Below are 26,114 nucleotides of genomic sequence, written 5' to 3' on the forward strand. Positions count from 1 at the left end.
TGACTACAACTGATGTTACATGTAATATTTGCTTCCTTGGCCACCAGCACATGGTTCTATTTACCTATCAAACTATGTTTCTCATAAAACTCATGCTGTTTCTGTCAAAGCCAACAAATTAATTTAAGGGCTCCTTGGTTTCTCATTTGCCACTCTTATTCTTCTGTGTAGTCTCTGGCAGGCCAAGTTCAAGCTGTATGAAATTAAAACATGTCCAAGTACTACATGCTGCCAGAGACTCAGAAAAGTCATGCACTAAGTACTTTCCCCTGTGTTAAGTGAAGAAAGTATATTTGTTGCCAAGGGTTACTTGTACCTTCAAAGCCCAGCTTAATAAATGCTTAGGTGAATGGGATCTTAAGTGGTTCTAGCATCACTTCCAGGCATACAGATGAAAAAGAAAGAAAAACAGAAAGGAAGGAAGAAAGAAAACAGTCCAAAAGGTTACATTGTATTAACCTCTTAAGAGTGAGGCCCCCGGCTAAACTCGAAGGTGGGGGTGGATGGCTGCTTACTGACATACAGCTCAGTCTACTCTGCAGGGACCACACTAGCTCTCTCCCACATATCTTCTCATTTAATCCTGCAAGATTGCTCCCATTTCTTACAAGCAAAATCAGATTCAGAGAGATGAAGCCAAAAACAGAACAAAAGAGATTAAGCCAATTGCCTACAGAAACACAACTACTCTAAGCCAGAGTTAGATTTGAAATCCATGCCTCAGTCCAAAGGGGTAGTGTCTCTGGTAATAATAGAGTCATGGACCACATTGTCTGATAACTGCTTTCAAGCATTTGGAGTTGTCCTATGGAGGCTAGGCAGTGACCTTACTCGAAGTGACCAGAGATGGGAGAGCTTTGAGCAACAGATAACAGATAGGAAGCGGGTTAAGACTCCAGCCATGCGTGAATTTTGTGATATGCAGAGCTGTCCAACAGAGGAGTCAGTACAGACCCCCAACAAGACAAGCTGGAAAGTCCCTTGTGGGGAGACTGCAGAGAAAGTTGGATCAAAGGATCCTGCCAGTGCCAGGAGCCACTGATTTGGGCTATGTGACAAGCACATATGTAAACATACATACCCCAAGGCTCTGTGTGTTAGCTTTGAATAGCATGTTTTCTTGTCAATGCCCCTTTGAAAAGGAGGAATGTTGGAGTATGATGGGAAAGAGAAGGGAAAGAAGTCTAAGGAAAAAGAGAAAGGTAGGAAAAAGTACCTAAGACAAAGAACAAAGAGCCCCTGTCCTTGGAACTTTGGGACAATTTCTTCCCTAGCTAGAAACTGTCTAAATTAATGAACCATTTCTTCTTCTTTGTTCATAAACTTTTTTTTATAAGGTTGGGAAAAGGAAGGAGCAGAATGGGGGTTGGTGGGGGAGAAGACAAACAGAGACTTACAGAATGAGAGCCCCATTCTCCATTGTCTGTGAGTTTTACCCACTTGTCTGCAGTGGTGTCCATCTCCTGGCACTGATCGTTTTGAATCTGTGGATTAAACACAAGGGCCCCAGTAAAGCTTCTTGAATAATGACTTTAATTAAACTCATTACTCCGCATAGGACAGGCTGCAAGAGCTTCTTTCAATAGCTACTAAGTAATAACAGTGAGTAATTCTCAGCAAGTAAACCTACCAAGACCTCTGGAGCCTAAGTGACAACTGTATATTGTGATTCTAAGTAAAGGATCTTCATTATTGTAACAAAAGGGTTAAGAAACAGAGAGGAGGGAGGGAAAGACGATGAGAGCAGCTAACTCTGAAAATTCACAGAAGGGAGAAAAAATCATTACGAAAATCTTATCAAAATTTTAGAAACTTTCATTCACCATTCAGGCCCAATAAAAATAAAGTATGTTTTTACAAGACTTAGGGAAGCAAGGTTTTAAATTAATAAATAAATGACACCTGCTTTGTTATCAATTCCCCAGGACTCATTCCAGACATGTAGGTAAGTAGCTACGGTCAAAGTCGAAGCCCTAAATGTTGATTTGGGGGGCAATGTTAATCATGTTCCATACCAGTTCAAATGACTGTAGCTACCATCTTGAGCACCAAACACACGGTGCTCTCCAGACCATTCTTACAAAATGCTTAAGGGTTTTTGCACATGACTTTTCCAGGCCTGTGAAGAATACACAGACATCAAAAAGCAAGGTCATTTTGCAGTACTGCCCACAAGTCAGCAATAGAGGCACATTGGGATAAGAACTTGTCACCTCTACATCTTGGCCACTTCATTCATCGTCTTGACCAGCTTGCCAACAACATTAAAACATTTGCTGTAATAGGTATTTCCTAAAAGCTTATAGAAAACAGATCTTTTTAACATCCAAAAATACCAGAGACTATCAGCCACTGAGGATATTTGTTTAAGCTAAATTTAAGTATTATATTTATACATACTTATATAATAGGCATAATGACTATTCTAATGCAGGTGTTAAGCCATTTCTAAGCAGTTATGCACCCCAAATATACCTTTGGTGGTCCATGTGTGGATAAGCTGAAAGCTTTTTTTTTTTTCTTTTTTCAGCTAAAAGCAAACATCTTGTGTTTTGGGGGTATTTTAATGTCATTCTGGGATCTGATTTCTGTTCTTCAGTAAAGGTATAACCTTGATCCAATAACTTATTCCCTCTAGGTCTTGACTTCATCACTTAAAAAGAAGAGTAGAGGAGCTAAATGAAATTCCCATAGTTCTAAAATTAAATGCTTGACTGCTTTAAATTATGGGATGTCGGAAGGTACAACTGTATCTTTCAGTCTTCAGACATTTCCTTTCCATTAACCATGAGCCTGATGACTTAAGTGTTGACCCTCTGAGTCAATAAATTGCAACCTATAAACCTGAAACATCAATAAAAGAAGGAACTCACCACCTCTTTTCAGTTTGTAACCAGAACAAAGGCACCATTCAAAGGAAGTAATGGAACTTCATGCCTTAGGAGTACCTCTACTTAAAATTCTCAACTTACTCAGCAATACAAAACTAAATGCTTATTTATTTCCTAACCTTACTCTAGTTTTAGTTATATTGCAACCATGTCCCATGGAATAGAGAATCACTTACTCTAAGAAGTGTTTTGCAAACAAAATGTAGCTTAAAAATCAAATCAGTTTGAATATTACTTAACATCCTAAACTCCTCTAAGGATATTAGGACAAGGAGGATCCTTAAAGGTCTGGTCATACAATCCACTTTGGGAAAGAGAATGCTGAGGGCCGGAAAGTTAGCTTAATTGCCCAAAACACACAACCAAATTGCCCAAAACATACAACCAGCCACTGTACTTGGGACTTGAGCCAGAATCTCTTGACTTCAAGTCCAATGCTCGTACTTTCATGGTAAGTATCTCTTCCCATCAAACTTCTGACTTACAAATTTCCAAAATCAGGAGCAAAATAAATTTGTTTTAGAATTATCAGTACCTGGGCTTCTGAAATCAGGACAAAAGAAACATATGACAAGGTAGTTTTCCCCAGTTACCTGTACAGCACACCTTTTTTTTTTAAGAAGTCAATCTGAAAATATTTTCTCAAGCATTTGAGAGACTGCCACAACAGATATTTGCTAGATTAGATACAGTTTATATTATTTTTTAAAGTTTATTTATTTATTTATTTAAGCAATCTCTACACCTAGTGTGGATCTCGAACTCACAATCCCGAGATCAAGAGTCACGTGCTCTTCCAACTGAGCCAGCCAGGTGCCCCTATATTAAATATTTAAATAATTTTAGTAGCAACAGTCTATTCTTTTTAATGTAAATTCAGTTGATTCACATATAATGTATTTTGAGTTTTGGAGGTAGAGTTCAGTGATTCATCAATTTCATGCAACACTCGGTGCTCATCACATCATGTGCCCTTCTTAATGCCCATCACCCTGTTGCCCCATCCCCCACCCACCTCCCCTCTGGCCTACTCTGTAAGACTTCTATTTCATCCTACATTCTATAATGCTATTTCATCTCTTACCAAAAACATCAACTATCTCATCCCGATTCCTTTAGACTATACCAAACTGACAGAATCAGAAACACATAACAACTTCCACTTTTGAAATATTGCCCATGCTTATACTTAAATCAATCAAATATTTGAAACTGCAAGGAGAAAAGAAAACAAAAACTGAAATTGGTAAAAACATATTTTGAATAAAATAACATCTGTAGCTATAAAGAAAATTAAAATGAATGTTGGGTGAAAGCACTTTCCACACATAAAGTCTAAATCAAATAGTCATCTAGTGATCATAACCAAAAATAAAACAAGTCCAGTATTACTCAACACGATGAGAGCTCAGAGGTAAATAAACAATATTAAGCAAAAATAAAATATTACAGAAAAAATAAGGTTTTCTTTTAATATTAAAAGGTTCAGTTGACAGAAAGAACTGAGGAGGCATACCACGCAAAAGCAACAACCTATTAAAAGAGATTTTACATGAATTTCCCTCAAAAAGTAAGTTCTAGAACATAAAAGGCCTTACAAAGAACTCAAAGAAGATGTTGTTGTCGACATACTGGTACTCAAAGAAGACATAACCCGATTTCTTGAGGTGCACAGCATAGATCAAAGATACCGTGCAGTCATCACGATTGGACTCTATGTAATTTCCACGAGGGACCCAAGAAGAGCTGTGGAAACAAAACCAAGAGTTATTTTTACATTAGCATTAGTAACCCTCTTCTGTTCACAGGTTACGTAAGTCAGTTTCGAAAGTAGTTCCAACAGCAAAGCACAGCATGGAAGTCTAAAGCTTTTCTGGAACTCAAAGGCCAAGAAATTACTGGGAAAGTGTTCATTTCCTATGGCAAAGTTCTTCCTAAACCTCAGTAAGGTTATGTGATCCATTTGCTAGGAAACAGCTATTTTTCATCAAAAACTTGGTCACCAAGTAGCTGACCACTAATTGCAACAGTCTGAGGTAGAATTATTCTCTCAAGCAACACCTGAAGTTTTATTTATACACCTATATACCTGCCAGGGAGATGAGGAGTTCCTTGAAATGAAAGAAAAAAAAAATACATTGGTGAACAAAATTTAAGTTGTAAATTTAACCATAATTCGAGCTAAGCCAATGAGTCACATGTTGACTCTTGGGGAAAAAAAAATTTCTAACAAACAGTATGAAAGCACAACTTAACAGCCTTCTTTGTTTATTCGGATGATAAGAGTCAGATTTTGGCAAATTCTTTTCTTTTTTTCTAAAAGAAAGCTGAAGACTGAGATTTCCACATCCCATAATGACTCACTAACTGGTACTGGAGTTGCCCTTTCTCTTTCACAAACTGTTAAACTAAGGAAAATAACATGAGCCATATTCAGGCACTGACAATAGGCAATGCCAGACTGAGATTCTTGAGAGCAGGAAAATGCATGAGGCAAAGCCCAAACTGACTTTGACCTCACTCTTCAAGACACTTTCCAGATTGTGGCATCCAAGCAGAGCAGAGTGGTCTCACCGAGCTAAGGAGCAGAAATGAGTGCTTAGGGCAGCTGAAGCAGCTGGAATTTATCAGTCTGAGAATCAGAGAAAGCAGGGGTCCAGAAGTCCAAATGGAGTTTCTCTGTTGGCCCTGGCTTGAGGCTGGAGGATACAGACAGACATGGCAGAGAACAGCCATGCAAAATTGTGACTTAAACAGAGAGACCACTTTAGTGGGAGTCACAGAAGCTTCTGGTCACTCAGAGAGGAGAAAACTTGAAAACCGCATTGGGCATTCATCGGACACCCCAAAATTGCCACCCTGGGATTAGGGCCTTGCCCTAGAGCAGGTATCAGCAAACTTTTTCATAAAGAGCCAGAGAATAAATATTCCTGTTTTTGTGGACCATCTGGTTGTTCCTGCAATACTGAACTCTGCTGTTGTAATTGAAAAGCAGCCACAGACAATGCATAAATAAATGAGTGCCGCTGTCTTGCATTATAACCTTGTTTACAAAAACAAAGGGCCCACAGGTCATAGTTGGCCAGCTCCTGCACTAATAAAGGCTGTGATCTAGAACTAAGAGTGACATCACTACAGAGCTACCCTAAAGAATAATAAAACCAAGCCTGATGAGATCAAGGTGCTTTTTCAGCACAAAAACTGCCTGCCAGAACAAAATTCAGCATCCTTAAAATAAAAAAAAAATTTAAAAATCCACACCCTACACCTTAACATTCACAATGCCCAAGATACACTAAAAATTTACTAGACATGACAATAAATGGAAAATTAGGACCCTTCAATGAGAAAAAAGACAGTTAAAAAAAACAGACAAGTATTTAAGGTAGTTCTTACAAATATAGTCAACTATAAATAAAAGATGAACACAGTGAGTGAAGGGATGAAGAATCTCAAGTATTTTAAAGGAAGTAAGAGCCATAAAATAAACTAGATGGAAATTCCAAAACTGAAAAATCACAGCAGAACCCCCCCAAAAAACTGATGATAGAACAATAAAATTCATTTAATCTGCAATACAAGAGAAAAAAATCGGAACAAAAAGAGCCTCAGTGACTTTTAGACAATATCAAGTGATCTAACATACATGTAATTGGAGTAAAAGAAGGAAAAGAAGGAGAGAATAGGGCAGAAAAAATATTATTGATGAAATAATGGCTAAAACAGTTCCTAAATTTGGTAATGGTATCAACCTACAAACGCAAGAAGCTCACTAAACTTGAGGTAAATACATGAAAACCAACGCCAGGCACATCACAGTTCAACTGTTGAATAGCAAAAATATAGAGAACATTTCATAAGTAGGCAGAGAAATAAGGACACAGGTGCACCTGGGTGACTCAGTGGGTTAAGCCTCTGCCCTTCGGCTCAGGTCATGATCTCAGGGTCCTGGGATCGAGCCCCATATCAGGCTCTCTGCTCAGCGGGGAGCCTGCTTCTCCATCTCTCTCTGCCTGCCTCTCTACCTACTTGTGATCTCTCTCTCCCTTTCTCTCTCTGTGTCAAATAAATAAATAAAATCTTAAAAAAAAAATAAAGAAGGACACATTACACAGAAGGGAATTAATCATAAAAAAATCAGCTTACTTTTCATCACAAATAAGGGAGAGTTCAGAAGGGAGTGTAACACCTTCAAGCACAGAAAGAGAAAAGTAAAGTCCAGAGTCTGATGTCCAAGAAAATGTTCTTCAAAATGAAGGCAAAAATAAAGGTGCTTTTAAGTAAACAAAAGCTGAATTTGTATAACAGCAGACTTGCATCATAAGAATGGATAAAGAAAATTTCACTGGTTGAAAAAAAATAATCCTAACATTCACATCTATGTAAAGAAAAGAGCACCAAAAATGGTGACTATGTAGATAAACATACAAAGCCATATTTTTTCATCTCTTAAGTTCTTTTAAAAACAACTGGGGCACTGTCAAGACGGTTCAGTTGTTAAGTGTCTGCCTTCAGCTCAGGTCATGATCCCAGGGTCCTGGGATCGAGCCCTGCATCAGGCTCCCTGCTCTGAGGGAAGCCTGCTTCTCCTTCTCCCACAATCTGTGCTTGTGTTCTCTCTCTCACTGTCTCTCTCTATGTCAAATAAATAAATAAAATCTTAAAAAAATAAAAAATAAAAACACTTAATTATTTAACATACATTTCATTGTATTATAGGCTTTATAATACATTTCTAAATAAATGACAATAGCACCCAGATGAGGATATAACTGTAACTACTGTTGTAAAGTTTTACATCTTATATAAAAGTACAATAACTCTAATAACACTAGAATGCCTATTGTGATTTGTAGCTTTTGCAAACAAGATTAGAAAAGATATCTGATGATATAAAAAAATTAAGCATAACAAAAAATAAACTGTACTTTTTCAAATTTTAAACTTTTGTTTAGCAAGACACCATTAAGAAAATGAAAAGGCAACTACAACAAAGAAAATATTACATATACATGAATATGTATTTGCATATACATGCATGCATGTGAATATTATGTAAGTATTATACTAATATATACATGACAAGAACTCATGTCCAGATTACAGAAAGGACTCATACAGCTCAATAATAAAATGACCCCCAAAATAGAAAATGGGTAAAACTGGTATCTCATGCACACAAAAAATTAAACACACAGACAATGACTATATGAAAAGTGTTCATGGGAAATACAGCTTAAAACCACAAGGAGGTATCATTTCACACATGCACCCAGGAATGGTTAAAATAAAACAGGATTTGACAAAACAAATAATGGTAAATATGGAGTGTGACTAGAATTCAAATGTACCACTAGAGTCTACAATGATAGAAACATTTTGGAAAACTCTATGACCCAACCAATTACAAAGAATGAAAACAAGGTTGGATGAATGGAAAAAGAAAAGGAGGGAAGGAGGGAGATGATCATAGCAATGTCAGACTGAAACTCATATTAAGAAAATTAGATGAAACAGTACACTGAAAAAGTTGTACTTATCATTAAATTTCTTTAATGAATAAACTACATATTCTAAGTAGAAGAAAGCTATGTCAATATCTCCTGTTCACCAAAACAAAGATCTGAGATATTATAACATCCTACTAGTTATGATAAAGAGCAATTTTAGTTTAAGAAAATAAAATTACATTTTTAAAATATATACACACTGAAGCACATATGTATACACATGTATATATGCATATATGTATATCATGTGTACATATATACAAAGGTATATACATATAAATTATACATATGAAACATGCATTATAAAATGTACATATAAATATATATTTTTAGAGGAATAATCCTGTTAATGATACCTAATGCCACAAACTTATATAAAGAAATAATTATCAGAAGAGTACAAATGTCACTTGGAAAAGAGAGAAAGAGAGGACACTAGAAAGCAAGTGAGATTAAGGAAGAATAGGAAGAACACATCTTTCAGCACAGCTAAATAATTCCTCAGCATCCTTAGCTCATGGTAAAAAGGCTGAGTTCCTGAGAAGCCATTTTTGTCAGAAGATAGCTAGAGGCCTGAAGTTTAATTTCCCATCCATGGCCATATGGAAGGAAATATTACATAGTCAATCCAAGAGAACAGGAAGGATGACAGCCCAAAGGTAAGATTTTGCATCTTTTCAAAACACTTCAACATTCCACCAATGTTGTCACAGGCAAAGCTAATAAGCCCCTAAAGAAAGGAAGAAATTACAGCACAGGTAACAAAGTCAATAATATTGTAATAACTGCTCAAGGTGACAGAAGGTAACTAGAGTTACTGTGGTGAACATTTCTTCATATATATAATTGCATCAAATCACTTTGCTGTATGCCTTAAACTGCTGTATTATATGTCAACTATACTTCAATTCTAAAAATTTTTCAAAAGGTAATAATTAAGCAAAGGAGATTTCCACTTTATGTATTTAACCTACTCTCTCACAGGAGATAATAGGGTATCTAAATGAAGATTACACATTCTTTCTTTCAGAGGAAAAGAAAAATTAATCCAAAATTACCCATTAGAAATTCGAGAAAGGTTAGTAGAAATACCAGTCTTGAATGTTACAGATATATTATTAGAAAACTGGTTTGTTTTTCTATTAATAGCTTTACTGCACCTTTGCATATGGTATTTATTATGTCCTAAGAGCAAATACTTTAACCTCATGAAAATTGAGCTACATTATCTGTATGACCATCCAAAAAAGATGACTCTTTGCAACTAGCTTATCTGGAAACCCAGTCAGTACCAAGATCAGCTCCACCTTCTTTCTAGAAAAGAGCAACTACATGAGTCTCAAGGACTCAGTCAAGATCCAGAGACTCCTTTGGATTCTTACTTGTTACAGCCATCCGGCCTGCTGTCAGAAGGGCCAACCACAGTGTCCATGAATGTCGCAACGTTGGAAAATCCAGCCGGCAATTCATCCCATTCATCAAACTTGATGCCGCTGCCCAAGGAATAGGTACCTTCACCACACTTACTGCATACCTGGTTCTTCATTTCTAGATACTCTCCTGAAGCACAGGAGAAAGCTGGAAGAGAGAAGAACAGAGAACTCGTTAGTCACTGCGTTCCTCCATCACTTTGTCACCAGAATTACTTTATTTTTTTAGATTTTATTTATTTATTTGACGGAGAAAGAGGTAGCAAGAGCAGGGGGAGCGGCAGGCAGAAGGAGAGGGAGAAACAGGTTCCTGACTGAGCAAGGAACCCGATAGGGGGTTTGATCTCAGGATCCTGGGATCGTGACCTGAGCTGAAGGCAGATGCTTAACTGACTGAGCCACCCAGGAGCCCCACCAGAATTATTTTTGTAAAGTCTGGTCATGCCATACCCTAATTAAAGCCTTCTAAGCTTGTCCTTATTACCATATATGCTTTATAATCTGGCCCCAACCTATTTTTCCAGGCTCATCACTTGCTCCTTCCTCTTTCAACCCTAACAAGATTCCTATCCCAAGATATTTCATCCTCTCTCTCCCTGCTGTGCTCCTCTTTCTCCAGAAATGCTAACTGATCCATCTGCTCTACTTGCCAAACTCCTGTTTCTAACCCCAAAATGGCCCTCTTTATAAGACCTCCCTGCCCCCACCAGGCAGTCAGCTAGTCAGTTGTGTCTCCCTCTGTGCTCCTAGGATACTCTTCTCATAGCACCTGCATTAAAGCATGTGTGCTGTCACACACACACACACACACAAGGTGACGTATATATGTATCAGTTGATGTGAGATTTTGAGCTTCCAGAAAACAAGGATCATTATTTTTGAATTCCTAATTCTATCTGGTAAATACGAAGTCCAAATAACAGGTTGATCCAGTGAGTGGGAACAAAATATAATGGGGTAATTGGAGGGTAGTGTTTCTCATGCAATAGCCAAATCAGTATCTCCAATTTTTCAACACTCACGACACCGACCTGGGTAGTCATTTCTGCAACCCACATCTTATTACTGATGTCAAGCTCTGAGCTAATTCTGAGAACTAACTATAACCAGAGACAGCAGGCATGGACATTGTGAAGAACAGTTGACACAGTTACAGAAAAAAAGATAGCTCTGCTGCTAAGTTATTAGTCATTCAACAAATGCAAATCTATGGCCCCCAAGAGGGGGCTCTGTGTTCAAAGTGCTCTTTGCGACTCAAACACAGCAAAGGGCTTTCTAGTCATTTAATCAGGATATTAAAGAAACAAGAACAAAATAAAACCTCCCAATTATTCGATAAAGAAAAACAAGTCCACCAGCAGAGAGTGAAGGAGCAAAGCCTCACATTTAGATACATTCTTCTTTTATAACACATTTCAAAACTTAGCCAGAAAAACAAACAAGTTAATTTTGAAAAACTAAAGAATTAGAGCTAAATCCCACAGCTGTCTACTTATTTGTCCACTGAAAAGTTATTATTTTTTCTTCAAAAAAGCTTACGATGCCGTACAAGGAAATTTGAACTCTCAAATCAACATCCAACAATTAGTAAAACATTAGAAAATAAGAAAAGTTTAAGCGAAAAATAGTGCATGCTGGCTACAAGGTCAAAACTATCCTGGGACCACATTGTACCACTCTTCCTGTGACCTTAAGTGAGTCACTTCATCTGTCTGGGGTCCTCAGCTTCTCTCTCTGGAAAATGAGATAATCATCACAATACTCTTTTATATAGATATATTAATTAAATACAATATAGTATAAAGTGCTTAGCACAGTGCCTGGCACTTAATCAACATTCGCTACATACTATTATTGTCACTACCAGAACAACCAGCAGAAAAACACAATAATGGGAAAAAATTTATTTCACTTTTACTGTTTATGGGGCTTCTAGAAAACTGATAAGTACTAAAATAAACAAGCACCAACATTACATTAAATCAAGGGTCAGCAAAATCCAGCTCATAAGCCAAATCCAGCTTGCTTGTTTTTGTAAATAAAGTTTTACTGAAACACAGTCACAAACATTCATTTACATATTGTCTATGTTTACTCTTGTACCACAATGGCAGAGCTGAATAGTTGTAGCAGAGACAATACCACCTGCTAAGCTGAAAATATTTGCTTTCTGATCACATAGTCTTTGAAGATAGTTTAGCCTAGTGTCCTAAATCGTACTTTTAATTCATAAGGAGTAATATTTTGTTAAGTTGTTATAAGGGACTCTAGAAGGTAAGAAGAAGATTATGTTGTGTTATTTCAGAATGTTCATGGCCCTGTTAAAATCACTGAGAAGAGCCTCAACGCTTTCAGAGGTGTTTACTTCTCTAAGACCAGAAGGAAAGCTGAAAGAAAGTTGACAGTGAATGTTTTAAATATTTATTACACAATCAATTCTTTTTATTCATGGTAAAATCCTGGGTTAGGCTCCTATGAGACTGGTCACAATATCTTCAGCAACAGATCAATACATAACCTTGTCTTATGTGTGCTTCAGTTGGAAAACATCTTATTCAATATATATAGTTGATTCATTAACACTGAACTTAAGGCCAACAGCACTGTAACTCACCCCTTGAACTAAGCTTATTTAACCCACGTATTTTCCCCACAAGGCACATCACAGCCTTCTTGCACTTAACAGCACCTCACAACATCTGGGGGCCATTTTAGACAGCAAAATCACCAATAAAGAGCATAAAAATGCAGGGGAAAAGTGGCATTAAATAAATTGTGAAGAGGGGCGCCTGGGTGGCTCAGTGGGTTAAGCCGCTGCCTTCGGCTCAGGTCATGATCTCAGGGTCCTGGGATTGAGTCCCACATCGGGCTCTCTGCTCGGCGGGGAGCCTGCTTCCTCCTCTCTCTCTGTCTGCCTGCCTCTCTGCCTACTTGTGCTCTCTCTCTGTCAAATAAATAAATAAAATCTTTAAAAAATAAATAAATAAATAAATTGTGAAGAGGATACTTGTTGACACGATGAGAAATAAGGCAGAATGTGACTTGTTTGAGCTTGACAGAGACCAGGAGATCAGGTGACTCAAATTTTTAAGCTCTGTGTATATCAGCAAATGACTGTGAAAGTATCATTTGCACTGCTGTGGGGGGCGTCGTGAATAACTTTTATAAAGTAGGTGAATTTACAACTGTGGAATCCGTCCATAATTGGGAGTGACATGTTTATAACATACCTGTGAAGGAGGAAGATATGCCCATTTACAAGATGAGGACAATGAAGCACGGTACATTTAAATAACCCAATTAGGAGGGTGCCCATTAACAAGTGGCCAAACTGATATTCAAATTTAGGTCTGATTCCAAAGCAGGTGCCCCAAGAAAATTCAACTTGGGCAGTTTTTGTATAATAAATGCAAAAACTGAAGCAATTTCAAATGAACCCATCATTGTATTTGACATCACTTTCCATTTCCTGTCTTGAACTGTTGAACAATATTCATTATTGTGCATATTGTGCAATAACCATTCCCCACCCTCAGGTACCTTGTGGAATTTTTAATATATCACTCCTAAAATTCATGAAGTATTTTAGCAAGATGCTAACTTCCCTACGTCTCGATATCCTCGTCTATGAAAGGAAGACAGTAATACCATGTATCTTGAAGAATTGCTGTGAGATTCAATGAGCTATTCTACAATGAGCTATTCTACACTGCATTCAGCAGTGTCCCTGACATAAAGCACTCAATATATGTTAGCAGTAATTATTAATAACGCAATTCAGGGGTCTGGGACAATAGGAATTCTGCCAGTGGTCTGATGATTTAACATCGCCAAAAAATAATTATGTGTTCAAAGATAGTCCAACGAGTATAGGGCCTTTAATGATATAGGGGAACTAAAGAGTCTAAACCTTTTTGTATTTTAATCATTTGCTGCTACTTAGTCTTTTTTCCTATCCTGGAAACCAGCTCTCGAGCCACATGTCAAAGGAAGAGAAGAGCCACACGTTCCTATAAAACATAATTTACTCCATGAGATTATGTCAGCACAGAACTGCCCATCTCTTTAGACAGTCACCAGTGATGACCAGCTTTCCCTTTTCTAGTATCTTCCATCTTAGCCACATTCACTTTCTACTTCAGCACTGCTTTTTTGGCCTCTGATGTTTAGTTGGCTTATAAAAGTTTCTACAATCTTAGGTACAACATTCTTTTCATTCAGATTTTTTTAGAGTATAACATAGGACCTTTTCAACAAAAGCAGGATGATAGTTGTTGTAAGTTGTTGTTGACGATTAATGTTGTACATGTCACTTGACTAGGTTTCAGTTGAACAACTAATCATTTTCTAAAATAAATACGATTTTTCTTCAACAATCTCAAAATTCTAGAATATCCGAATTGAAGTTAAGCAGACCCCAAAGTTCTGCCATAAGAACACAAAAACCTGATTTGCATAAGGTCACACACCATGTAACAGTGGGTTTAGTCTGGGATTTCACAATATTTGCCCTAAGCACCCAGAGAAAAAGTGATATTAAAAATCCATCCTCTAAAAGTCTAAATTGTAACCAAGAGGTCATGCGCTAAACTCAGTGTTCTTGTTCTCAGCTTTATGCCTCTGTTCTGACCTCAATTTCTGCTACTGCGAATCTGTAAAGGTTGAAATATGCAGGTGTGAAGAATCAGATATGGAAAAAAAGCATTTATATTCATCTGTCACCAACTAGCAAAAGGCTGGCGCAATTTACTTAACCCTCTGTGCCTTCATTCGTTCACATTCCGATGAAAATACCACTTCACTTCCTCCCTCACAGGACGGCTGTGGCCCCATGAGACACTGGAAACTACTCTGACAGTGAAAAGCGACATGAAAATTCAAAGCATCATTATTATCAGGCAAGCGCCCAGTACAATGGACTAAATAACAGCTACTGAATGAATCATTTCTATGCTGATTATCATCTATGATTTATGCCTAACAATAAAGAACATCTATTTAATCCTCTCACCACAAGGGTCTTTTAAATTTGCTTTTTCTTCCTCCAAAGACCCCATGCTTTGAAAGATAATACTATCAATTACATTTATTCACAATTAATCCATTTTTCTACTTAATTTAAGATTGCTCATTACTGGAATTTGTTTTCTAAATAGTAAACAGCAATAACAAGTAGCAATAAAAGAATTTTCAAGGGCGCCTGGGTGGCTCAGTGGGTTAAGCCGCTGCCTTCGGCTCAGGTCATGATCTCAGAGTCCTGGGATCGAGTCCCGCATCGGGCTCTCTGCTCAGCAGGGAGCTTGCTTCCCTCTCTCTCTCTCTCTGCCTGCCTCTCTGCCTACTTGTGATCTCTCTCTGTCAAATAAATAAATAAAATCTTTAAAAAAAAAAAAAAAAAAGAATTTTCAATTATTTTTTAAAAATTTTTTTAAGTAGGATCCATGCTGGGCCCAAACTCATGATCCTGAGATCATGACCTGAGCCAAAATCAAGAGTTCAATGCTTAAACAACTGAACAGCCCAGGCGCCCCAAGAATTTTCAATTTTTAATGAGATGCTGATTAATTAGGAAATGGATACAATGTCATTTCAGGTTAAGTATCTAGGAATCACTCTATGTTACAGGAAGTCATCCAACAAGTACTTCTTGAGTACCTAGTATTTGGTTGGCAATTGCTAGACACCAAGGGTATTTTGGAAACAATCCCTATTCAGATGGAGTTTCTATTCTAAACTAGTCTAGACTTATCTTCCTCAAAATAGATTCAAAATTTATATTCACTAAGCTAAATTCACTGTAAAATCTATCTTATCTGTTAACCTAAGTTAATAGCTAAGTAAAAAATAATTATATTCATTTATGGGAAATGAATAATTAAATCAATTCCAGAAATAAGACAAGCAAATATGTCTCTTTTTCTTCAGTTGTTCAGTTTCATTGAAATAAGATCAATAGAATAAGTTTAAAGAGTAAGGTTACAGCTGTAGATACTGTACTTCTTGACTAGAACACAAGGCTACTCTTTTTTTTTTTTTTTAAGATTTTATTTATTTATTTGACAGAAATCACAAGTAGGCAGAGAGGCGGGCAGAGAAAGAGGAGGAAGCAGGCTCCCCGCAGAGCCAAGAGACCGATGTGGGGCTGGATCTCAGGGTCCTGGGATCATGACCTGAGCCAAAGTCAGAGGCTTAACCCACAAGCCACCCAGGCACCAACCACAAGGCTACTCATGCAACCATTATTATTCACTGCCATTGAGGACAGAACAAACAGGGACAATAATGCATAGTTCATGAGTCTCAACGATAAATTTTACCTTCATTAATCATTCAGCCTATCAATTATCATTATCATATCATTAAAACTTCAACTGGCTGCCAGGTTTATTATTACACTGCTCACTGAAAACAAAAGAAAGTAGAAAATGGCATCTATGAGAAATCAAACATGATACTGAGCCTGGCAAATCTCAGCTCTTGTTTTTCCTCTCTCACTGCGAGTGATGAAGAGAACATGACCTTTGTAAGTTCTTACTTGTGAAATTCTTAAAAAAGAAAAAAAAACTATTTTTATATTTTACTTTACAAAAATGAAAGGGAGACATATGAACAAGTACATTAACACAAACCAGGTCTGACTCACGTTCTCTAATTCCCTGTTCTTTGAAAAGAGTATTTAGTGAATGCACAGCCTCTACATCTCTGAAAATGAATTCTCACCCCTAACATCCTTTCCAGCGAATGGGTCCTCACACAGCCCTGTCAGGTAGGACTATATGACTGTCCCTTTGCTTCTTCAAGGGGACTGATGGGCTAGATTATCCATTCTCCCCCCTCCCCACAAAAAACCCACAAACTCTTGTCCAGAAAAATGATCCATGAAACTGGAGAGATAACAACCCCAATTAAATTAGTTTCCAACTTTTGAGGAGAGCGCCAACTAAGACAGTTTTCTACTTTTAAGAAAAAAAAAATAACAAATGGATTTCATTGTGGCTTTCTGACCTAAGTGTTTGATGGAGGAGAAGACAATTTCAGTCCACTGGGTACAAGCATAAGCTTTACAGAAATAAAAATATAATTGAGACCATCAGGGGAAGGAAAGAGTTCAGAGTACTTGATGAGGTCACCAAAGGGGGCAGAACAATGCATTTGTGAAATCCGTTTTCTCAACTTCCAATTACGTCCTAACACTTTGATTCTTATCATCCTGAACTTTTCCTCTTTCTTAGAAGGTGTCGGTAACCCACTACTTCCTAATAGGCTTGCTGTCCTTGATTCTGCCGTTTTGAGGGCTGAGTTCTCTCATCTCCTAATAAAACATGTTTTTCAGAGAACCTTCCTCAACCATAGCTCCCACCAAACACCACAACTAATAAGTCTGATTTTTGAGCTGTTCTTTTCATAATCCTCTTCACTCGGACCTTTCACCTGTCATTGGTGTGTTGCTAAACCCATTAACCTCAACACCCTCCCCACCTGAAACTTGGGGCATCAACATCTCACACAAAGCCTACTGAGGACAAAATGTTCCTGTCCTTTTTCCATACAGAATGAATTTTCACAAATCTGATCAGATCTCGATATTTCACCTATAGAATAAAACAGCAAAGGCAGTCTCCAATTTAGGACACCCCAGGTATCTAATCCACACACATTCCATGGTTCTGGAGCGTTCTGAAGAGCCTTAAGTTACAGTTTTATCTTTTGGGATGAATGAAAAAAGACTCTATTCTTTTTTTTTTTTTTTAAAGATTTTATTTATTTATTTGAGAGAGAGAGACAGTGAGAGAGAGCACGAGCGAGGAGAAGGTCAGAGAGCGAAGCAGACTCCCCATGGAGCTGGGAGCCTGATGCGGGACTCGATCCCGGGACTCCAGGATCACACCCTGAGCCGAAGGCAGTCGTCCAACCAACTGAGCCACCCAGGCGTCCCAAAAAGACTCTATTCTAAATTAAGAATTTCTTTAGTTGAAGAAAGTATCAATTTTTTTCCTAAGACACATCGAATAATGAAAGTGTACTGTATGTATTAAGCACCAAGACTCTAGGCACAGGGGGGGAAAAATGCCAACTTCTCATTGTATATGAGGCTATAAATGCAAATGTGCTCTAAATTCTGAATGTTATTCTTTTACCTGTCAGATATATATATATATATATATATATATACAATTAAGAATGAAATCTACAGCCAGATCATTAATCCTTTAAAAGGACCCAGAAAGCAATATATCTGAGGATTTTTACATGCTATTTTAAAAAAATCACTTGGTTATCCAGATCTTAACTTACATCACATTTCATCAAGAGATAAACGTTAAGGGAACATGGATGCCACAAGAAGAAGGAGGAACACTTGTTCAGTATATGCTATAGCATATTCTGAAAAGTCAGGACACCACAGAAGTTACGAACATGAACCCAGGAGCTGGACTGCCTGGGTTCAAATCCCCTATCTGCAAAGTACCTACTTCCCAAGGTTTTGGTGATACCTAATTAATTTGAGTCAATACATGTAAATCAGTTGTAATTGGGCCTGGCATGTAGCAAATAATGATGGGCTATTACCGCTTCACATTATTATTATTACTATTAAGTTATATTATAATTACGATTCCTGGCACTAAAGGTGATATGTGTTACCTCTTTTAACTCCTTCAGACACCCATGAATAGCTGTCTCCAGGTCAAAGTCCTTGGTATGACACACAGGAAGGAGCCTGTGAGATCTGCCAGAAACTCTGTCCCCTCTCATAATCTCCCCGACAGCCAGCCACGTGGCTCCCACAAGGCACCCGGGGAGACCCAGCACTGCCCCCAGTCTGCACCTCTGCCCATGCTTCCAGCGCCTCAAAGGCTACTTCACAGCCCTGAAGTCTAGAACTTCTTTCGGAGTTTGCTTCAGAGATCCTCAGAGAATTAACATATATGGCCCATTAAATACGGCATTTATTGACTCAGTCCTCAGTAAGGATTTTTGACATGAACAATTTTTCAGTAACAATTCTTAGTAATAATTCTTTCTCAGTAACAATTTTTCATATGAACCTGCCAAGGCTTAGATAATTTTTTTCCAAGGTTACTCAGCTGGTAACAGATGACTCTGAACTTCAAACTTACATCTGCTTCACCATGAGCCCTTTTCCTGTGAGCGGAAGTCATCCATCTCTCCAGATCTTACCAGAGGTAAGATCACCTCTGGTATTTCTATCTTTCATTTACTCTGCCCCTATACTATAAGTAACTTATTTACTTATCTGCTCTCTTATTAGATTGAAAGGTTATGGAAGACAGCGATCTTTTTAAGTTTATTTTTGGATCCCAATTGTCAATATAGAATATAGGAAATGATAAATGTTTGTTCAGTGAATGAATTAAAGCTCAATAAATAGCTGTGAACTAAATATTTTGCCCAAGACATACAAGCTGGTTGCAGAGCTGGGATTTAATCTCAGGCATATAGCACACCTGACCATCATCACCCATGGGAGGTCTTTAACTAGACACCAGTATGGTAAGACTGCAAATGAACCTTGCAAAGCAAAGAAATTACATGAAATTAGTTAGACCTGGTATAAGTAATGCCATATAAAATTATTTTAAATTAGGAGCGCCTGGGTGGCTCAGTCAGTTAAGCCTCCAACTCTTGGTTTCAGCTCAGGTCATGATCTCAGATCATGAAATTGACCCTATGGCAGGTTCTGTGCTCAGTGCATGGAGTTCACTTGTCTCTCTTCCTCTGTGCCTCCCTCACCCACTCTCTCTTTCTCTCTCTCTCCAATAAATAAATAAAATCTCTTAAAAAATTACTAAATTAGTCACTCATGTGAGTTTACACCTGTGTGTTCCAGAAATTGTATCTGCAGAAATTAGCCTGGGGGGGGGTCCAACTACACATTAGATAAAAGAGGGCTGTAATCAACTAAACTTGGCAAACTGTGAGTAAAACAGGATGCCCTTAACACACAGGAAATGTTCTATAAGTGTATATTAGGTTTCTCAGAGACTTTAAAATGAAAATGTTTACTGCATCTCTCTGTGAGGGGATTCTTCACTTTCCAAACTTTCTCGTATTTTACCACAGAAAACTCTGAAACACTTTTTTCCATGAAGTATTTCCACGACGTATTTCTTGGGGTCAGTGTTCCATGGAACAGACTCACGGCATGCTATGTGACCAGCACTTAGCACCAAGTACTCAGGGCGCCCATGTGCAGTTGCTCCTGCCCCAGTAACAACTTTTCACAAACAGAAACAGACTAGGAGTTGAATCCTGGGGAAACGCCTATACTAGCAAGAGCTATGACACCCAGGATTGGATTTCTCTTTCTCCCACTTATAAAGCTAAACCCAACTCTCTCTCCCTGAAAATCCTTCCTCTTCCTTCACTTCTTGACTGAAATAAAAATCTATTGACCCAAACCGTCATAAGTTACTCTGCTTCTGGATATGTAACAATACAGATGTGAGAGAAATCAAGAAACAGGGGAAAAAAACTTACATTCAAGCTTTTTCCTACTCTGTACCTTAGCACTTTTTGATCCAAGAAAACCAAATATTAGAACTTTATATAAATACGAAAGTAGAAGGAAAAAAATGCCCACAAGACTATAACTAATTTGATGACAACCTATCAAAAGGAATCACAACTATCTGAAATAGTCATCCTCAATTAGAAAAATGTGTTATGGTTGCACTCAAAGTTACACAATGACTACCATTTGAGGGAGTAAATGATAGAAGATAACTCCCAAGAGGAAGAGATATCTTGTTGTGCTCATTTTCCCCCTCAGAGCCCTAGATTTGTCTAAAAGAATGTAAAGAAATAGGTAGAGGAATTCTCACCCTACTTTCATTGGCCAGGCTTTTCTCTTTCCTCCTTTTTAAAAAAAATTTTATTTATTTATTTATTTATGAAAGAGAGAGAGAAAGCAGGGGGAGGAGAAGGGGGAGAAGGACAAGCAGACCCCATACACTGAGCTCAGTACCCAATGTGGGGCCTGATGCCATGACCCTGAGATCGTGACCTGAGCTGAACTCATCAGTGAGATGCTTAAGAGACTGAGCCACCCAGATACACCCTGGCTCTTATTTCTAAGGTTTGATTTGATTCTAAACAAAATGGCCTTTTCTCCAGGGAGATAGTGATAGAGAAAAAGGAGGAGAGAGGGACGGGAGGGAAGGAAGGAAGAGAGGAGGGATAAGAAGGAAGGTATCTCCACCTAGGGAAGCATTCCAAAAGACTTGTTTTTGATGATCTAAGAAGGTCAAGCAGACCCCAGAGGGTCAAGGGAAGATTTTAGGGAAATGGCCCAACAGTGGAGAAGAGAGAGATTAGGGATAGGGGTTCTATCCTCTTGTTCTGGGGAAGGACTGTTGTCTTCAGAATGGCATGCTATCTGTAAGCAGTCTCTCAGTGACGCCGAGACTCACACGATGGTGATACCCACAAACACAAGACACTTGGGACCAGGGCTTTGGAGAAGGAGCAACGTTCTCTGGAGCTAAGCCTGGAATTCCCAGACAAAGGGCTGAATATGAGGCATCTCAGTGGCCTGCCCTTAGAGCAGTACTACCTAAGAAACTAAGGAGCTTTCCACAGCAGAGGGGACAGGAGGACTATGGGGACCAGTGTCAGTTAATTACCAGAGGCCTCTCCATCCCATTTCCTGAGCCTTATAAGCTTCCTGCTCACAACCCACCCAGGGTTCTTAGCACAACACAAACTCCACTAACTTCATTAGAGAAGCCTTGCAGCCAGATTTTATATGATTTTTTTAAATTAACGATTATAGGGGCGCCTGGGTGGCTCAGTGGGTTAAGCCTCTGCCTTCAGCTCAGGTCATGATCTCGGGGTCCTGGAATCGAGCCCTGCGTCAGGCTCTCTGCTCAGCGGGGAGCCTGCTTCCCCCACCCCCCGCCTGCCTCTCTGCCTACTTGTGATCTCCATCAAATAAATAAATAAAATCTTAAAAAAATAATAAAATAAAATAAAGTTAACGATTACATAATATACCTTGCTCATCAATTTTCTGAAAAATTTATAGCTGCTACCTCAACATTCCTATAAGCCTTTTTCTAAGGAAAGGCCTTCCTTTTGATAAGAAAGAAAAAAATGTCCCCAATTACATTCTGAAAAATCTACAGCAATTTCAACTAAGGCCAAACTCTGGGTCCGACTTCATTTAGAGACATTGAGATATGCGGAAATTAAGTCCTACGCAATCCTTGCCCTAGATATTCTTCACTTGTTTGAAGCTGCCATACACCACAGTTTTATTTTGTCTTTGTGACCCAACTGCTGGGTCATATCGTTACGGCATAACTACCGAGTCTAGCACCTAGGGGCATCACTTGCCATCCAAGTTCCTGGCACCATTCAGGCATGGTTTGCAAGAAGCATGCCATTCCTGAACCAGGATGTCCTTACCCTCCTTTGTCCTTGAAGCACAAGAGTGTCTACAGTCTTCTCTTGAATACGTCCACCAACAGCGCTTTACGTGTCCTACGTGGGGCCATCAAGGCCTGACATCCAGAAGTGGCAGTCTAAATCAGTGAGTAAGAGGCAGGTACTGCAATCAGGCATGTCTGAATTTGAATCCCAGATCTGCCACATCTTGGCTCTATGACCTGAGGTAAGGTACTTCCGATATCTATCTGTTGTAAGGATACAATGGGACTAAGCACAGTGTTTAATATACAGTCCGTGCATTAGAAATGACAGCTGTCATTAGCAATAGAAAATCTGAACCACTGAGCAAATACTCAGTTATTACCATAACTGCCTTCTGCAACACTTCAAAGGCTAGGAACTTGGTAAACACCATGTTTAATGCTATGAATTAACTGAGTTTCTAAATTACTTAGATATAGGATGTTTTTTGTGCATTATAGAATAATTAATATTTGTTTGCCTTTACCGTACAAAAAGAAGTCACAGTTTAGAGGCCAGACCAACAGTTTCTAGAGCAGACATAATCAGATTACACGGAAATCACTGAAAATTCAGATATCAGACAAAACACCAACATAAAAAATGTCCCCAGCCATCACATAAGTATTGTCATTTGTAAAGTCAGTATCATTTTCAAAGTAAGTAATATCATTTGTAAAGTAATAACTTAGAGTCTTGATGACTAATCCACTTTTTAGAAAAGCTCTAGCTGGAGTATCAGATTCATAACATTATCTGTGGAAGACTGTAGTAAATAACGTGTAAAAAAATATATATATATGTCCCTGGTCATCCTCGAATAGAAATAATTCTTATTTAAGCATCAATTCTATGATAAATATTTGAACTTTTGGCCAATAAATGTAATCAGTGGTATGCTAATAAATGTTTAACAACTAGCTCTCAGTGGAAGAGGCATGTGATTTGCAGTGTTTGCCAATTTCCATGGTGTCAAATACTCCGCCCAGGCCCATTTCCAACTAATAATCAGCTTTCAAAAGCCAATGTTGGCCAGCACAATCTCTGCATAAGGAGTAGGGTTTATGATGGTTAGGTAGTCCACTCCTAAGTGGTTGTTTATAACCTCCTCCTCAGGGTTGTTTACAAGGGAACCAGGGTACTACCCCACAAGTTAAAAAGTAAATAGAGATTTAAAAAATACACAGATTTTCTAGGAAAGTAACTGAAGCATTTTGCAACACGCTAACTCCATAGGTATTTTTAAGACTGTTTCCATTTCCTGCACAAATCCTCCCTTACTGAGAGCTGACGCACTTTCTGCACAGGTGGCTGGGAACAACCCAGGTCGTATCATCTTATTCCTATCCAACCCCACCATCCTCTTGAGTCTTGCTGGACTGGCTTTACCTAGCTTAACCTGGCTTCAAGGATCCCAGGTTCTCTCTCTAATCATTTAGTATCATTTACTAAAAATAATGGTTTTCTCCACTAATTTTCCCCATGAGACAACTTCTGTCTTCCTGTCTCCCTTTTATCAGTAAACCCACCACCTCTGCTAATACTTCTCTCACTGGTAAGTGAGACACATCCTATGAAGGGGAAGGAATTAACTACCATTTAATAATTTGCTTATCTATCTGCTCTTTTATTTGGAAACAGTTAAAAGTAAGATTTTAAGAAGACCATTTGCGAAATAGCAGGAAACCCAAAATCTCTCTTTGTCTTACTTTCAGTTTTTTGAACTCCAGTCTTCCCCAAGACTACTTCACTACAGGAACCTGTAACTTACCAAATGAAAGGATTTTAAAAAGTGGAGTTTATAAATAAAGACAAATGTAATAACCTATTTCTCTATTCACTCACAATGCTGGTCTCCCAACCTGTTTATCGCTCAGACAACTCCTGGAGGCAATACTCATCAATTCTACCATCTCTCTGCAGGGTACACTAAAAAGATAAATTGCACAATCTCTTAGGCTTAAAAAAAGAAACCCATTGCTAAACGGGGGAGTTCTGTGCATAGGTGTAGGCGACGACAGCACAACAATGCGGAAGCACTTCACGCTGCTGAACTCTACCCTTAAAAAGGGCTGAGATGGTACATTTTATGTTATATATATTTTCCCAAAGTTTTTGAAAACTTTCTTAAAATGCAAAGAAAAAAATCCATTAAAGAGAGATTCTGCCACTCTGCCCTCCAGAGTTTCAACTGAGACGGTAAACCCAATTTTAAGTGGATTTTTTTAAATAAATAAACCAACATAGCATCCTCTCATTCCGCCTGTGTCTCATTACAGACTTCGGGCATCAGGGTGCCGAGGGTTAAGAAGAAGCTCTTGCTCTGCTAGACACCAATGTTCTATGTTCCTTTTCCCCAAAGTCGCTTATATTCATTTTCATTCACTTCTTGGGCTGAAGGGATGCAGTCTAGTGAGGGAAGGAATGTCAAAACGTACTGCATTCTTTGCCTCTCACGGGGTCAGGCAGGCCCGAGCAGTCGGCCGCGGAGTTCGGGATGGCCACTCTCCACCTGGAGCCGCTGCTGTCACACTCCGTGTATTCAAAGTGGTAGTCGTTCTGCAAACAACCACAGAAACAAGCTGTTATTCGAGCCGGTTTTCATGGGACAGCTGTGCTTTTCCATCAGCCCCGGCCTGTGTGCAAGCCCAAACTGTCCTCTGCTTGGCTCTCATTCTTACCCTCTTCCATTCATACCAAGCAGGGCTTTGTGCTTTGTTTTGTTTTCCCGAAAACTATCAGGCCAGACAGTGAGTTGGCACTGAGGATAGGATGAGGGGATGGTCAACGCGCCCAGGCTGTGACCAGTGACCTTTGGTCTCACCTCTCCGAAAAGGCTACACTTCCCGCTTCCTCTTGCAGACATTTTAAGCTCCAAATAATTGATAGATAGGATTCTAAGAGCTAAATAATCCTCGGAAACTGAATGCCATCGCTGTCCCCAGTTTTTCAAAGAAAGAACTATTCTCACTGACCTACTTCTCACTCTGTTTAAAAGTTACAGCAGGTATGGTGATGCAACATGGGGGCTTAAGTGGGTAGGAGAAGAATCCATGAAACAAGATGGGATAGGGAGGGAGACAAACCATAAGTGACTCTTAATCTCACGAAACAAACTGTGGGTTGCTGGGGGGAGGGGGGTTGGGAGAAGGGGGGTAGGGTTATGGACATTGGGGAGGGTATGTGCTTTTGGGTAAATTGGAAGGGGAGGTGAACCGTGAGAGACTATGGACTCTGAAAAACAATCTGAGGAATCTGAAGTGGCGGGGGGGGGGGGGGGTTGGGGTACCAGGTGGTGGGTATTATAGACGGCACGGCTTGCATGGAGCACTGGGTGTGGTGAAAAAATAATGAATACTGTTTTTCTGAAAATAAATAAATTGGAAAAAAAAGTTAATTTAAAAAAAAAGTTACAGCAGGTATAATAATTAATCACCCAAACGCTAGTAAAGGACGAGCACTTTTTTAAGCACCTTTCCCAAGCTCCAGACACATCCACCACAGCAGGCTGCCATCAATCACTGACTATAAAAGAGACATTTATTACAGATGCCAAATTAAGACCAACCCACTTATCTCTAGCCTCTGGATGCTTTGAAATTTTCACAGTGACCTCCCCTGATCTGAGTACATTACATGTGTGAGATGCTTGGACCGAGGGTGAACAAGGACACACCACCACTGGAGCATTTTAAGAATGAAAGAAATTCTAAATCTTTGTCCAAATATTTTCAATCCAGTATCTTATTTATTCAGTTTAATATCCTAGATACTGCCGTCTGGATTCATCCACTCTATTTTACCTCCCTTACTGGATCAGTGACCAAAGGGAACAGAAATATCAAGTC

At 38.7% G+C, this 26,114-nt stretch overlaps 1 protein-coding gene across 1 annotated transcript in view; it reads right to left on the reverse strand.

Moving 5' to 3' along the window:
* The window catches only part of ELAPOR2 (endosome-lysosome associated apoptosis and autophagy regulator family member 2), an 86,773-nt gene extending 61,956 nt beyond the window's left edge, over nucleotides 1-24,817 (reverse strand). Inside the window, exons 1-4 of the mRNA XM_044245932.1 lie at nucleotides 24,705-24,817; nucleotides 9,784-9,979; nucleotides 4,490-4,637; nucleotides 1,398-1,484 (exon numbers count right to left, since the gene is read on the reverse strand). Of these exons, the coding sequence (XP_044101867.1) occupies nucleotides 1,398-1,484; nucleotides 4,490-4,637; nucleotides 9,784-9,947 (399 nt within the window). The 5' untranslated portion in view covers nucleotides 9,948-9,979; nucleotides 24,705-24,817. The remainder of the gene's footprint in view (nucleotides 1-1,397; nucleotides 1,485-4,489; nucleotides 4,638-9,783; nucleotides 9,980-24,704) is intronic.
* Between the last annotated feature and the right edge of the window lie 1,297 nt (nucleotides 24,818-26,114).

The sequence above is a fragment of the Neovison vison genome, chromosome 4 (genome assembly GCF_020171115.1).
Source record: "Neovison vison isolate M4711 chromosome 4, ASM_NN_V1, whole genome shotgun sequence".
Classification (NCBI taxonomy): domain Eukaryota; kingdom Metazoa; phylum Chordata; class Mammalia; order Carnivora; family Mustelidae; genus Neogale; species Neogale vison.